The following is a 12,488-nucleotide window of genomic DNA, read 5'->3' as shown; positions in this document are numbered from 1 at the left end:
GAAGGAGTGGCTTTACAACAACTCTGTGACTGTTCTTGAATGGCCCAGCCAGAGCCCTGACTTAAACCCCATTGAGCATCTCTGGAGAGACCTGAAAATGGCTGTCCACCAACGTTTACCATCCAACCTGACAGCACTGGAGAGGATCTGCAAGGAGGAATGGCAGAGGATCCCCAAATGCAGGTGTGAAAACTTGTTGCATCATTCCCAAAAAGACTCATGGCTGTATTAGCTCCAAAGGGTGCTTCTACTAAATACTGAGCAAAGGGTCTGAATACTTATGACCATGTGATATTTCAGTTTTTCTTTTTTAATAAATCTGCAAAAATGTCAAAAATTCTGTGTTTTTCTGTCAATATGGGGTGCTGTGTGTACATTAATGAGGAAAAAATGAACTTAAATGATTTTAGCATATGGCTGCAATATAACAGAGTGAAAAATTTAAGGGGGTCTGAATACTTTCCGTACCCACTGTATCTATCGATTGACCGACCAACCCACCATCCATCCATCCATTGGTGGCATTCTGTTCTCACCCTAACCAGCTTCACTAACTCGTCATCAAGCGTCTAACATTGTCCTGTTTCCTCATCAGGAACCAGGAAGGGGCAGGACTCGTAGCACATGAGCGGAAGTCTCAGACTCTGCCTGTGTCCCGTAACAGGGCAGGAATGATGCATACCCGCTTACAGCAGCTCAGCAGCCTGGATAACTCATACACTTTTAACCACAGTAAGTGCCCCATACTGCACTTTTCATCAAACACCCTCTACCAGAGGACCCCCACCCTGCTCCGCCTCACCCTGTGTAGTCTGACTCATCATGCTTTTCAGCAACAATCATTGTCAAAAATCCTCCTCTTCCTCATCCTCTGTTTAAACCCAGCCCACTTTTCAACAGAAAATATTTCAGAAAACATGGGCGAATCATCAGTAAATTCAGTTAAATTGGGGCCAAGATACCTGTTGTAGTATTATTCAGTATTACTTTCAACTAAAGGATTTTAGTTGTCTGCTCAGTCTGTTAAATGGCATCTCTTAATAAAGTTTCTTTGTGTTTTCAGTGTAAGAAAGATTTCAAGTATTCTTGGAATATCTGTAGACCATGGTAAGAATGTATCAGGTTGGCAGGCAGTTTGCAGACTTTTACTGGCTCTGTTCATCTGGTTGGATTAATAGCCCATTTTAACTAAACATCAGCTTCTAAAAAAACTTCTCATGTGGTCTCAACGTTATTTTGCATTTCATTTCATTCTCTGAAAAATAAAAAAATATTACCTGTACAGTAAAAAGGGTTTTATCCCAAAATACAGCTTCTTTTTTTTTACCCCAAATTTATTTTTGCATGTGTCATTTACTCTTTCCTGAATTTTGTACTTCTCCTTTTTGCTAAATTGAACATTCTAAATTTAATAAATACTGTGCATTTAAGAAACAAATTGTCAATTTAAATGTCAATTAGCATTCAAAAACAAATTTAATATTATAGTGAAGAAACCAAATCTGTGGCTCACTAGCATGTCTCCATTCATTTAATAAAGTTTAAGATCATTTTTATTTAAATTTAGAATGAAACATTTTAACTTGATAAAATTTCACATCCTTCAACACAAAGGTCTCTGGGGGAGATATGATATATGATGTGATTATTATGTTGAAAGCATTTGTCGAGGTGAAACCGCTACAGCTCGTTGTGTCTTCTTTAGCTTACAGTCACTCAGATGCCGACGTGTTAAATCAGTCACTGCTGGAGGCCAACATCGCCACTGAGGTGTGCCTGACCGTCTTGGACACACTAAGCATCTTCATTATGGGTTTCAAGGTAACATACCTAACATGAAACTAAGTTAATGGTTTCTTTAAACAAAAAAAGTTGACATTGTGTCAGCCGATGGGAAGATAATTGAACAAATATCTTGGTGCGTGGCTTGATAATTGTTCTTTGTATAAACAAGGTGTAAAATCAGATGTAGAAACAAAGACTAAAGTTGGGATTTTATTTTTGACATGACTCTCATTTCTCTTTGGAAGCCAGAAAAGAGTAGGTTGCTGCCACCTTTTCTGCCTGTTCTTGATTATGGTGATTTGTTGTATATGAATGTGTCTGCACTTTATCTTTGTAAATTGGACACAATTTATCGTAGTGTTTTAAGGTTTATTACAAATTCAGAACCATTGATTCACCATTGTACCCTGTATTCAAGAGTGGGATGGTCCCTCTCTTGCCATTTGTTAGCTAAGTCACTGGTATATTTTTATTTATAGCACCATTCTTGGCAAGTTACCCCAGTATCTTTGTAAATTAATAGTTTGAAATTCTTTGCCAAACTACAACTTGAGGTCACAGGATATATATCAGCTCATGATTCCGTATGCTAGGACAGATATGGGAAAGGAGGCCTTCTCTGTCTCTGCTCCAAATACCTTGAGTAATTTGCAGAGAGCAGGTAAACTGGACAAATTGGTATCATAATCCAAGTTTAAGGCCACGGTCACCTCTGACAACTGTCTCGTGTCCATGCACTTCATAAATTAGTGGGGCATCATAATGTTAAATGAGTTGTGGTAACTCCATTTTTATGTAATTGTAATGTTGTTATATTTAATTCACTGTGATTGTAAATTCCACCATTTTGACCAGGTCTTCCTTGTAAGAGAGGTTTGAAATCTCATTGGGACTTCCTGGTTAAATTAAGAAAAAATAAAGTAATACTTGCCATTCACTTGTAAATTTACATTGTACTGAATCATTTTACATTAAATACAGCATGTAGGTTGTCTCGTTATGTCTGTTTCTAAGATGATGCTGTCTTTCTCTACAGGCACAGCTGTGCTCTGACCACGGCCACAGCCCACTCATGAAGAAGGTGTTTGACGTTCACCTGTGTTTCCTTCGGATCAATCAGTCAGAAACAGCCCTCAAGCAGGTCTTCACTTCCCTGCGCACCTTCATCTACAAGGTCTGAAAGACTTTTGGTGGCTTAACATACTCTGTTTGTCATGGCCGTTCACAGTTGCTGATGACTCATGGCATCTTCTTCTCCCTCTAGTTTCCATGCACATTCTTTGAAGGCCGTGCTGACATGTGTGCTGCATTCTGCTATGAAATCTTGAAGTGTTGTAACTCCAAGCTGAGCTCCATTCGCAGTGATGCAGCCCATCTGCTCTACTTCCTCATGAAGAGCAACTTTGACTACACAGGTCGTAAATCCTTTGTCCGGACACACTTACAGGTAGGGTGGTCCCTCTTTGGGTTTGATTTGCCTCCAGTAAAAACAATAATGCTTTCAGGTCCACCTAATTTTTGGCCGTAAGATTCTGGGATCCTTTAACTGCTCAAACAACCTACTTATTAAAGTCTGAATTAGCATGTACAATACACACATGCATTTACATTATGAATACACAACAATTTGGCAAACAAATATACAGTATTTGTTTATGCATAGCTCATAAAATATAAACTTTTTTTGTTTCTAACAATACTTTATGACTATTTCTGTTTTTTGTCAGCTTCATTAAATGTGCGATCTCAGTTTGTGGTAAAGAGGATCAGACTGAAGGAAAACGGGGAAAAATTTGGTTCATTTTTGTTTGCAGATATTATTATATTTACACACATGCCAAGGTGTATGTGTAGGCCCGAATTAAAATAAAAATAAAGCCAGTGTCAAAACACAAGTCTTATTTATTTTTTCTTTTCTTTAGGTGGTGATTGCTGTCAGTCAGTTGATAGCTGATGTCATTGGTATTGGAAGTACCCGCTTCCAGCAGTCTCTGTCAATAATCAACAACTGTGCCAATAGTGACAAAACTATCAAGGTCAGAAAGTTGTTTATTTTCTTACTTAACTATGGTTTCGCTTTAATAAACAATCAAAAATATGCGCTTGAAGTGGCAATAGCATAGCTGACTCTTCTAATTACTGCAACCTCCTCAATAGAACACAGATTTCCCGTCCGATGTGAAGGACCTCACCAAACGAATCCGAACAGTTTTGATGGCCACAGCTCAGATGAAGGAGCATGAGAGAGATCCAGAGATGCTGGTGGACCTGCAGTACAGCCTGGCCAAGTCTTACGCCAGCACACCAGAGCTACGCAAGACCTGGTTGGACAGCATGGCCCGAATCCATGTGAAGAACGGAGACATGTCAGAGGTAGGTTTGTGTGGCTGAGCAGGTTGGACTTTGGTGTGATGGAGGCTAACTGAACATGTGATAAAGTCCCCTTTGATTGTATAATGATAGGTCCATATGATTTCAAATATCAGGTATTGACGGATTTACTTTAGATTTTGTGTGATGATGTTCTTTGGTGAGTGACACTCGTAATATAATCAGAACTATCAACATCACTTTGCTTATCTGACCTGAGCTGTTCTTGCTGTTTACAGGCAGCCATGTGCTATGTGCATGTTGCAGCCCTTGTGGCAGAATACCTGCGGAGAAAAGGTGCTTTAATCATCTATTTTTCTTGCATTCCATATAACAGCAGCATGTGTATTCTACGTATGTAGCTCACAAGTACTAAACTTGTCAGGAAATTTCCTTAAAATCTTTCCAGTTCTCATATTGTTGTTTGCTGTTGAGTAAAATATGGTCTTTTCTCATACTATGTGCAGGCATGTTCAGACAGGGCTGCTCAGCATTTTGTGTCATGACTCCAAACATTAATGAAGAAGCAGCAATGATGGAGGATGTCGGCATGCAAGATGTTCATTTCAATGAAGTACGTTCACCTTTTATACTGCAAAAAAAAAATCCTTAGAATTGGAGTGTGCAAATGAAGACGCTTCAGTTTGAACAAATTGGCATGAACTCAGTCGTTAATCTGACTCATGATTAAGTTTTATTTGATTTGAATTTCTGAATTTTGTGTTGTGTAATGTCTAGCTCTTGTACCTAAGGAATTTAAAGCACTGTTTTAAAGTTGCTTTTGGGAAAAAGTAAATACCAGATTAATATAATGCAGTGTATTAAATCATATGCAGGAAGGGAAAAACACTTAACAGCTTATCTTGAGTCTTGTTTTTAAATAATGGATAATTGTTTAAGTGACATTCTTAGTATTTCATCGCGGATTTAGCAGCTGACTATACTCTGTCAAAATCACGAGTATGAAACATATTCATATTTTTAAAATGAGACTGCTACAGAACTGTATAATTTTGTGCCCATTTTGGGCAGACAACAACCAAGATATTTTCTTGCTATTATGGTCGCTCAGCAGATTTGAAAAAGGGGGAGACAGACACACACTCTTTGCAGTCTTTTTGTTTGTAATCCTGTGGATTGGTGTTTAGGCACATGTTGAGCCAGCATCACACTAGAATACATGTAGACATGAATGTTTCCTTTAGCTCCTTAGATTGTAGTTCTCACATTTGGTTGTGATAAGGGAGACACTGCCTTATCAAACACTGATTATTTTAAGCTATATTTCTGTTTTTCACCTTGTCCCGTTCCCTCAGGATGTGCTAATGGAGCTTTTGGAGGAGTGTGCCGATGGACTGTGGAAAGCTGAGCGTTATGAGCTCATCTCTGACATCTATAAGCTCATAATCCCCATTTATGAGAAGCGCAGGGACTTTGAGGTACAAGGCTTCTTTATCAGGAATTTGATTTAGCCACAACAAATCCTCACTCATTTAACCACTGTTATCTAATTCTAATCAGAATATTTCTTACTTTGTTGTACAGAAACTGGCCCACCTGTATGACACACTGCACCGTGCATACAGCAAAGTGTCGGAGGTCATGCATACAGGCAAGCGATTGCTGGGCACCTATTTCAGAGTGGCTTTCTTTGGCCAGGTGAGTTTGCTCTCAAGCTACAATAGCAGCCAGTAACTGACAGGAGTTATTTTTAGTTTAAATTTTCAAGTAATTTTAAAGTGATTTACAAAATAATTCAGTCTGAATCCACAAAAGAGCACAAATATCAATTTTGTTGCTGGTGTGCAAAGTAGTTTACATCAAGCATGGAGGCTGCTGATGGTGTTTTCTTAAGAGCATGACCACATGCGGTGCATTTTATGATCCACTCTAATACCCTTTTCTGCTTTTCATCCACTTTGAAGGCAGCGGTAAGTTGTGCAGTAGACCTCGTTCGCCCTTCTGAGCAGCTTGATTCTTTGTGTCGTATTGGTGCCATCACACTTCTCAGTCATAGTTTGCTGCTTCAATTTACAGTAACAATCAGTCAACACTGCTGCTTTCTGTTTTTGGGAGTGTGTTGCATGATATCCATTCATTTCTGCACTCATTTCAGTGTTTCACCTGTAGTATTACAGATCTGAGTTGATAAGAATTTAGTGCTGACCCCTAATTTTTGGGTGTGGTTACCTCTTTGTGTGTTTTAATAGAGAGCCACAGATCCATGTCTCTCTTCCTCTAATTGGTGATGCATATACAAGACTGTTACATTTCTTCAGAGTCTTTAGGTAGTACTCATGGAATAATAATGACTTTATTTTCTGTTGTCCACACCCTGTAGCAGTACCAGTTTACTGACTCAAAGGCTGAGGTAAATCAATATGAAAATCTAAATTGGACTGCAATGATGTTTTAGGCTGTGTTGTGCTCCTTTTGCTAATGCAGTCCTTGCTATATCACATGCATAGCTTATCTTTTAGCCCTTTAATCTTCCTCTACCCCAGCCTCAGTTTTGTTCTAATCATAGTAGGAAACCCTTAAAGGGCTAATAGCAAGATTCATCTTTCACTGGATAAATGCATGGCTTCACTATCTGTTCACAACCATTTACATACAAGACAAATGACTAATCTATGTCCTCCCACTGACAGTGTGAAATCTATGCCACCACATCTGCCTGTCCTTACATAATTGAACTGAAACTAGTTAATGTCTTGCAGTGCGTTGTGGTTTTTGTCTTTATGCTTGGATATTTGATATAGTGTTGTGTATTTGTGAAGTCATAGCTGAGACCTAAAGAGTATTTTGCTATTTCATTCAACAAATTACTGGAATGATTCTCAATCACAGCCCGTGTATGGTTTAATGTGTCACTGTTTGGTTCACGGCTACACATGGTTAATTTTGGTATTTTTTTAGGGCTTCTTTGAGGATGAAGATGGCAAGGAGTACATCTATAAAGAACCAAAATTCACTCCTCTATCAGAGATATCTCAGAGGCTCCTTAAGCTGTACTCTGACAAGTTTGGCCAGGAGAATGTAAAAATAATCCAGGACTCTGGAAAGGTGAAATTTTGTTGATATTTAGTTTGTGCTGAGGATTGATTTTGCTCAGAAGATCTTGTGTAATGACATGTACTGTATCTTCTGCAGATTAACTCCAAAGACCTGGACTCTAAGTATGCATATATCCAAGTGACACATGTGACCCCTTACCTGGAGGAGAAAGAGCTGGTGGACAGGAAGACAGACTTTGAAAAGAGTCACAACATTCGTCGATTTGCATTTGAAATGCCTTTCACCATATCGGGCAAAAAGCAAGGAGGCGTGGAGGAGCAGTGCAAACGCAGGATTTTACTAACCAGTAGGTAACCCCTGTGTACCATATACAGTATGTGGTAGTGGCACATAAAATAAGCTCCTAAAGGGCCACTCTAGCTATTTAGTTCTGCTGTTCCATAAACTAATGGACTTGCAAAGGACAGATTTTTTTAAGAATAATATCAAAAGTATCCTGACTTTTAGTCTCTTGCTGCCAGTTATACGTGTGTGTGTGTGTGTGTGAGTGTGTGTGTGTGTGTGTGAGTGTGTGTGTGTGTGTGTGAGTGTGTGTGTGTGTGTGTGAGTGTGTGTGTGTGTGTGTGAGTGTGTGTGTGTGTGTGTGAGTGTGTGTGTGTGTGTGTGAGTGTGTGTGTGTGTGTGTGAGTGTGTGTGTGTGTGTGTGAGTGTGTGTGTGTGTGTGTGAGTGTGTGTGTGTGTGTGTGAGTGTGTGTGTGTGTGTGTGAGTGTGTGTGTGTGTGTGTGTTCTTCAAGTGTTTTTCTATTTTCCTCCCAATTCATTGAGCACTTCCTTCTACTGTTTATATATTCACACGAAGTGGAAGTCAAATATACAACATGTGGGAGGCTGTCACATGGGTATTACCTCACTCAGCAGAAAGATCCTGTACATGATTAGATCTTCTGTACATCAGACGTTTATCAAGCACCTTTACTAATCACAGTTACATACTTTTATGGTGCAAAATAGCCAAAGGTTCAGTCTTATTATCTTATCTTTATTGTTTTAGAACTTTCAAAGGATATACAGTACAAATGAGTGGAACCGGAGCTGTAAAAGCACAGAATGTACATGCAAGCACAGAAAGTTCATTACACAGATAAGCAATGCATTCTTATCACTGTTCCTCTCTTTCAGCAACACATTGCTTCCCATATGTAAAGAAACGTATTGCAGTGATGTATCAACACCACTTTGATCTGAGCCCTATCGAGGTGGCCATCGATGAAATGAGCAAGAAGGTGGCTGAGATCAAACAGCTCTGCTCCTCCAGTGAGGTGGACATGATCCGTCTGCAGCTCAAACTGCAGGGCAGCATCAGCGTCCAGGTGGCTGCTTTGAATCTGGACAATATACACACACACTTCACACCAACTGGATATAGCTTATTAAAATATGACATGGTTTCTGTATTCCACCTCAGGTAAATGCAGGTCCGCTTGCATATGCCCGAGCTTTTCTGGATGACGCAAGCACCAAGAAGTATCCTGATAACAAGGTCAAACAGTTAAAAGAGGTCTTCAGGTGAGATATTAACAGCTTATAATGTGTGTGTGTGTGTGTGTGTGCAAAGCTAGATCATCAGGTCTTGTGTAATTTTCATGTAACACATCTTATCACAATTTTTTTTGTTGTTTTTTTTGAGCAGGCATTTTGTGGAGGCATGTGGCCAGGGCTTAAACATTAATGAGCGACTGATTAAAGAGGACCAACAGGAGTATCATGATGAGATGAAAGCCAATTATAGAGACCTAGCCAGAGAGCTGTCCATCATCATGCATGAACAAGTAAGTATATTATGGCTCTGGCTGTTGTTATGCAACCAAAGTATCACTGTAATTACTTTCTGCATTACAAATGTTACAACTGTAAAGTAAACAGGATGATCTTTCATTGAAATGTTTTGCTAATGTGACTGATGACGCACTTTTTGATAACACCATTTTCTGTTTTTCCCTTGTGCTGACTTGAGCAGATTGGATGGTAATGCAAGAAGCACCACAGTACCATTAACAACTGAGTTGATCATTGTTGATCCAGCCAGAAACTGGCATCTGTTCTTAGATAATATCCTACACCTCGATGGCTATAGGCTTGTCATTTCAAACTGATCCTGATGTTAGTGATTCTTCATAGATCTCTAGGTTGTGATTGCCATATTAGGAAAACCACATAAACCACGTTTTTATTATATCAAGGCTTCTTTATTACAAGTTAAAACTAAGGCCTCAGAAACAGATGTTTAGATCACAGACAGGCTTCATCTTTACATCCCTGCAGTAAATAAAAAATTTGTATTCTCACCCATGATGTCCACGTCCACCTTTCATAAGGACACCTAATCTTTTTGATATTTAAAAGATCAAACTTAAACCCAGTTATTCTCCATCTGCTATGGATACTCCTGAAGATTAACTGGCTAGACCAACAGTCACTTCTGTGCTGCTTCTTTTTGATTAATGTATGTTTTTGTGTGAGTATACAGTATGTACTGTGTGTATGCATGTACATAACATATATGTATGCACATATACATTTATGTGTTATGTATATATGTATGTACATGCATCTGTGTGTGTATGCTTATGTATTTGTTTTTTTTCCTTTATGCCTATATACTCAAAAGTCTAATACTGTTGTTAGTTTTCTGTTGATGTTATGAGTACTGGATGCTGAGACTGCGCCTCAGTTTAACCTTTTGGGAAGTGCGACTCACCTGGACTTTCTACCAGGAAAGTTACTGCTCCTGGCAAACAAAGGGTTTGACCTGCAGTTTTAACCCCCTGTAAAAAACTGACTTATCATTTTTACACTTAGAGCTTGATTTGACAGTGCAAGGTAAAATGATATTTGTTAATATCTTATTCCCCCTTTACACTAATCATTGCAGATCAGCCCTGTGGAAGATAGCATGAAGAACGTTCTGCCAGACTCGTTTCACATCTTTAACGCCATCAGTGGCACACCAACCAGTACCACCATCCAGGGCCTTCCCAGCTCCTCCTCTGAAATATGATGCTAACCTGGGTTAACCTTGACCTCAGCACCTCCTATACCTGTCAACCAAAACGTGCTGTCATCTCAGCTTTTGTCTGACAAAAGCACTAACACTGACCACCTGTGATCCCTCGCAGTGGACCATGGCCAAGGCACTGGACCTATTTAATGTATACAGAAGGCATGGTGACTGTGTTGGGTGTGGCCAATCTAATTTTCCTGTGACAGTACTGTCCCCTCAGAGGACCAGGCAGGACAGAGACCCTCCTTCATGGATAGACATAATCTGTCTTCTCCTTCATTGGTTTCTACCTGAAAAGACTGGGCAGTATTTTTCCTGGAGACATTCCTGTTGGGATCTTAAATATGCATGTTGTCACTGTACATTATACAGTACTCATACCCTCCCAAAGGCCCTTTATTTTTGTTTCTTTAATAATGTTTTTTTGTGTACAGTATTCCACTTTTATAGGCCACTGTATTGATTTCTAGGTGAACGTTACATGCTGCATCCATCAATGCTCCTCTCCCTGTACATGAAGTTATATTTCTACAAAAATGCACATTTGTAAAAGGGCCCCCTGTGTTGGCATTCAGCTTTAAATCACTTCAATGTCTTAGAGTGGGAGCAATTTTAAATATTTAAAACCATTGCATACAAAAATTATATTCCATGTTGTTAATTAATGTATATAAAAAGGAGATTGTGCAATATTTGCAAAGTATCTCGTTGTGTGGGGCTTACACTGTAAAGATAATGTTCAACTTCTTGCCAAAGTGGTGAGGTGTGGAACCAGACACTACACCTACTGTGGAAGTAATCTGAAGCTTTTACCATTTTAGTGTTTATTGAAATGTTCAAGAAATTGTTTTTATATTTGGACAGTTTATTTTTATTTAACACAAAGTCACTGTTCTGCTGTAAACAAATGTTCTTTAATGCTTTTCTTTCAAATAAAATGCACTCATTTCTCTTCCATTGCAGCAGAGTCCTTATTTACTCATTTAATAAATACCTTTGTTTTTATGTTTGCATTTGAAAAGTACTTTGAAATTAATACATTTTATGAGGTGTCATGGACTGAAACTGGTCCCACCCATCATAAAAGAAGCAACAGCAATGTGAAAGAGTCAATGATAAAAATTATTACATGAAACACTCCCACTTTAATGAGTTAACAGTTAAGAATAATTTATCAGCTGCTCCACGGAGGCATTTCAAAGGAATATCCAACCGCTGCAGAAGGTGGCTGGCAGCAGCAAGGCATCATGACAGGTGAGTATTTGTGTGTTTTCAGGTATATTCTACTCCAGAAGGTGCAGATACCTGAGAGTTAGAACCACAAGTTACACACTCCTAAATGTGACTATTGTTTCTTCACTGAAAACTGAAAAGCTGACTTCAAAAATGGAGAAATACAGCAACATAGGAAATCTATTATGAAAAAATGTTTGCCTATTTATATTATCTTGTATGCAGATAAGGAGGATCCCAATAAACGGAGGGAGAACAGAGGAACGGTAAATACTTAATTCAAAAAATTATTTGATGTTCATGCAGTTTGTGTTTTAATTATTCAGTGAGACAAATTTATATACCACAACAAAAGCAATCCATCTCGATAGATATTCATAGTATTAAGTATTCAGATTTTGCTTGAGCATTTCCATATTATGCTACTTTATACCTCAACTCGATTAGATATCACAGTGAAATTAATGTTTCATTCAGCTACACCTGACAGTTGAAGTTGCTTCTCATTGTATTTAAAATTTGATATAAAAAAGTTATTTTTATAAAATATGCTTGTTATACATTAAACTACTCAAAAGTATTAAAAAAGAAGTTCAAATTTGTTCCACCTTGAGTATCCACAATATTAAATCTTGCTTCCATGTTAATGCATCAATAATATGACCACATACTGTAGGTAACACCACAGGGACTGTTGGGCACTATGAGCAATTTTTCTCCTCATGCAAAAAGTCAGTGATGGAAAGCAACAAAGTAGGTTTAGTTTTTAATTGCAGGACTTTACTTTAGGTGAAATACTTCTACTTCCATCACTGCATACGGTATATTTACTGTAGCTGCCAGTACTTGTGTGCTTTTATTTTAGTAAACTTTAATATACTTCCTCCACATTTGCTTTATTGTTTTGTTGGTTTCCTAATGCTGCTGAAGCACAGAAAAAGACTGTTAGAAAAAAAGTAACAACAGCTAGTAAGCTCTTAGGCGTCACATTACCAAATATGGGATGCATCTATAGGGACA

At 38.5% G+C, this 12,488-nt stretch overlaps 1 protein-coding gene across 10 annotated transcripts in view; it reads left to right on the top strand.

Annotated features, from left to right (window-relative positions):
- LOC109958053 (dedicator of cytokinesis protein 9) overlaps positions 1–11,192 on the top strand; it is a 77,275-nt gene extending 66,083 nt beyond the window's left edge. For 4 of the 10 annotated variants that reach the window (XM_020596382.1, XM_020596377.1, XM_020596386.1 and 1 more), the window contains 18 exons: positions 596–732; positions 1,706–1,821; positions 2,822–2,959; positions 3,050–3,232; positions 3,708–3,821; positions 3,943–4,158; positions 4,395–4,452; positions 4,623–4,729; positions 5,472–5,594; positions 5,701–5,814; positions 6,081–6,086; positions 6,497–6,526; positions 7,075–7,221; positions 7,309–7,519; positions 8,354–8,544; positions 8,640–8,740; positions 8,865–9,003; positions 10,107–11,192. In XM_020596382.1, coding sequence (XP_020452038.1) covers positions 596–732; positions 1,706–1,821; positions 2,822–2,959; positions 3,050–3,232; positions 3,708–3,821; positions 3,943–4,158; positions 4,395–4,452; positions 4,623–4,729; positions 5,472–5,594; positions 5,701–5,814; positions 6,081–6,086; positions 6,497–6,526; positions 7,075–7,221; positions 7,309–7,519; positions 8,354–8,544; positions 8,640–8,740; positions 8,865–9,003; positions 10,107–10,232 — 2,257 coding nt within the window. In that variant the 3' untranslated portion in view covers positions 10,233–11,192. Of the gene's footprint in view, positions 1–595; positions 733–1,705; positions 1,822–2,821; positions 2,960–3,049; positions 3,233–3,707; positions 3,822–3,942; positions 4,159–4,394; positions 4,453–4,622; positions 4,730–5,471; positions 5,595–5,700; positions 5,815–6,080; positions 6,087–6,496; positions 6,527–7,074; positions 7,222–7,308; positions 7,520–8,353; positions 8,545–8,639; positions 8,741–8,864; positions 9,004–9,191; positions 9,200–10,106 lie in introns of all 10 variants that reach the window. The other 6 variants (XM_020596383.1, XM_020596381.1, XM_020596385.1 and 3 more) reach the window with 4 other exon arrangements.
- The last annotated feature ends 1,296 nt before the right edge of the window (positions 11,193–12,488 follow it).

The sequence above is a fragment of the Monopterus albus genome, unplaced genomic scaffold (genome assembly GCF_001952655.1).
Source record: "Monopterus albus unplaced genomic scaffold, M_albus_1.0 scaffold30.1, whole genome shotgun sequence".
NCBI classification, from domain to species: domain Eukaryota; kingdom Metazoa; phylum Chordata; class Actinopteri; order Synbranchiformes; family Synbranchidae; genus Monopterus; species Monopterus albus.
Note: the sequence above shows the minus strand (reverse complement) of the source record. Positions and strands in the feature narration are given on the sequence as shown.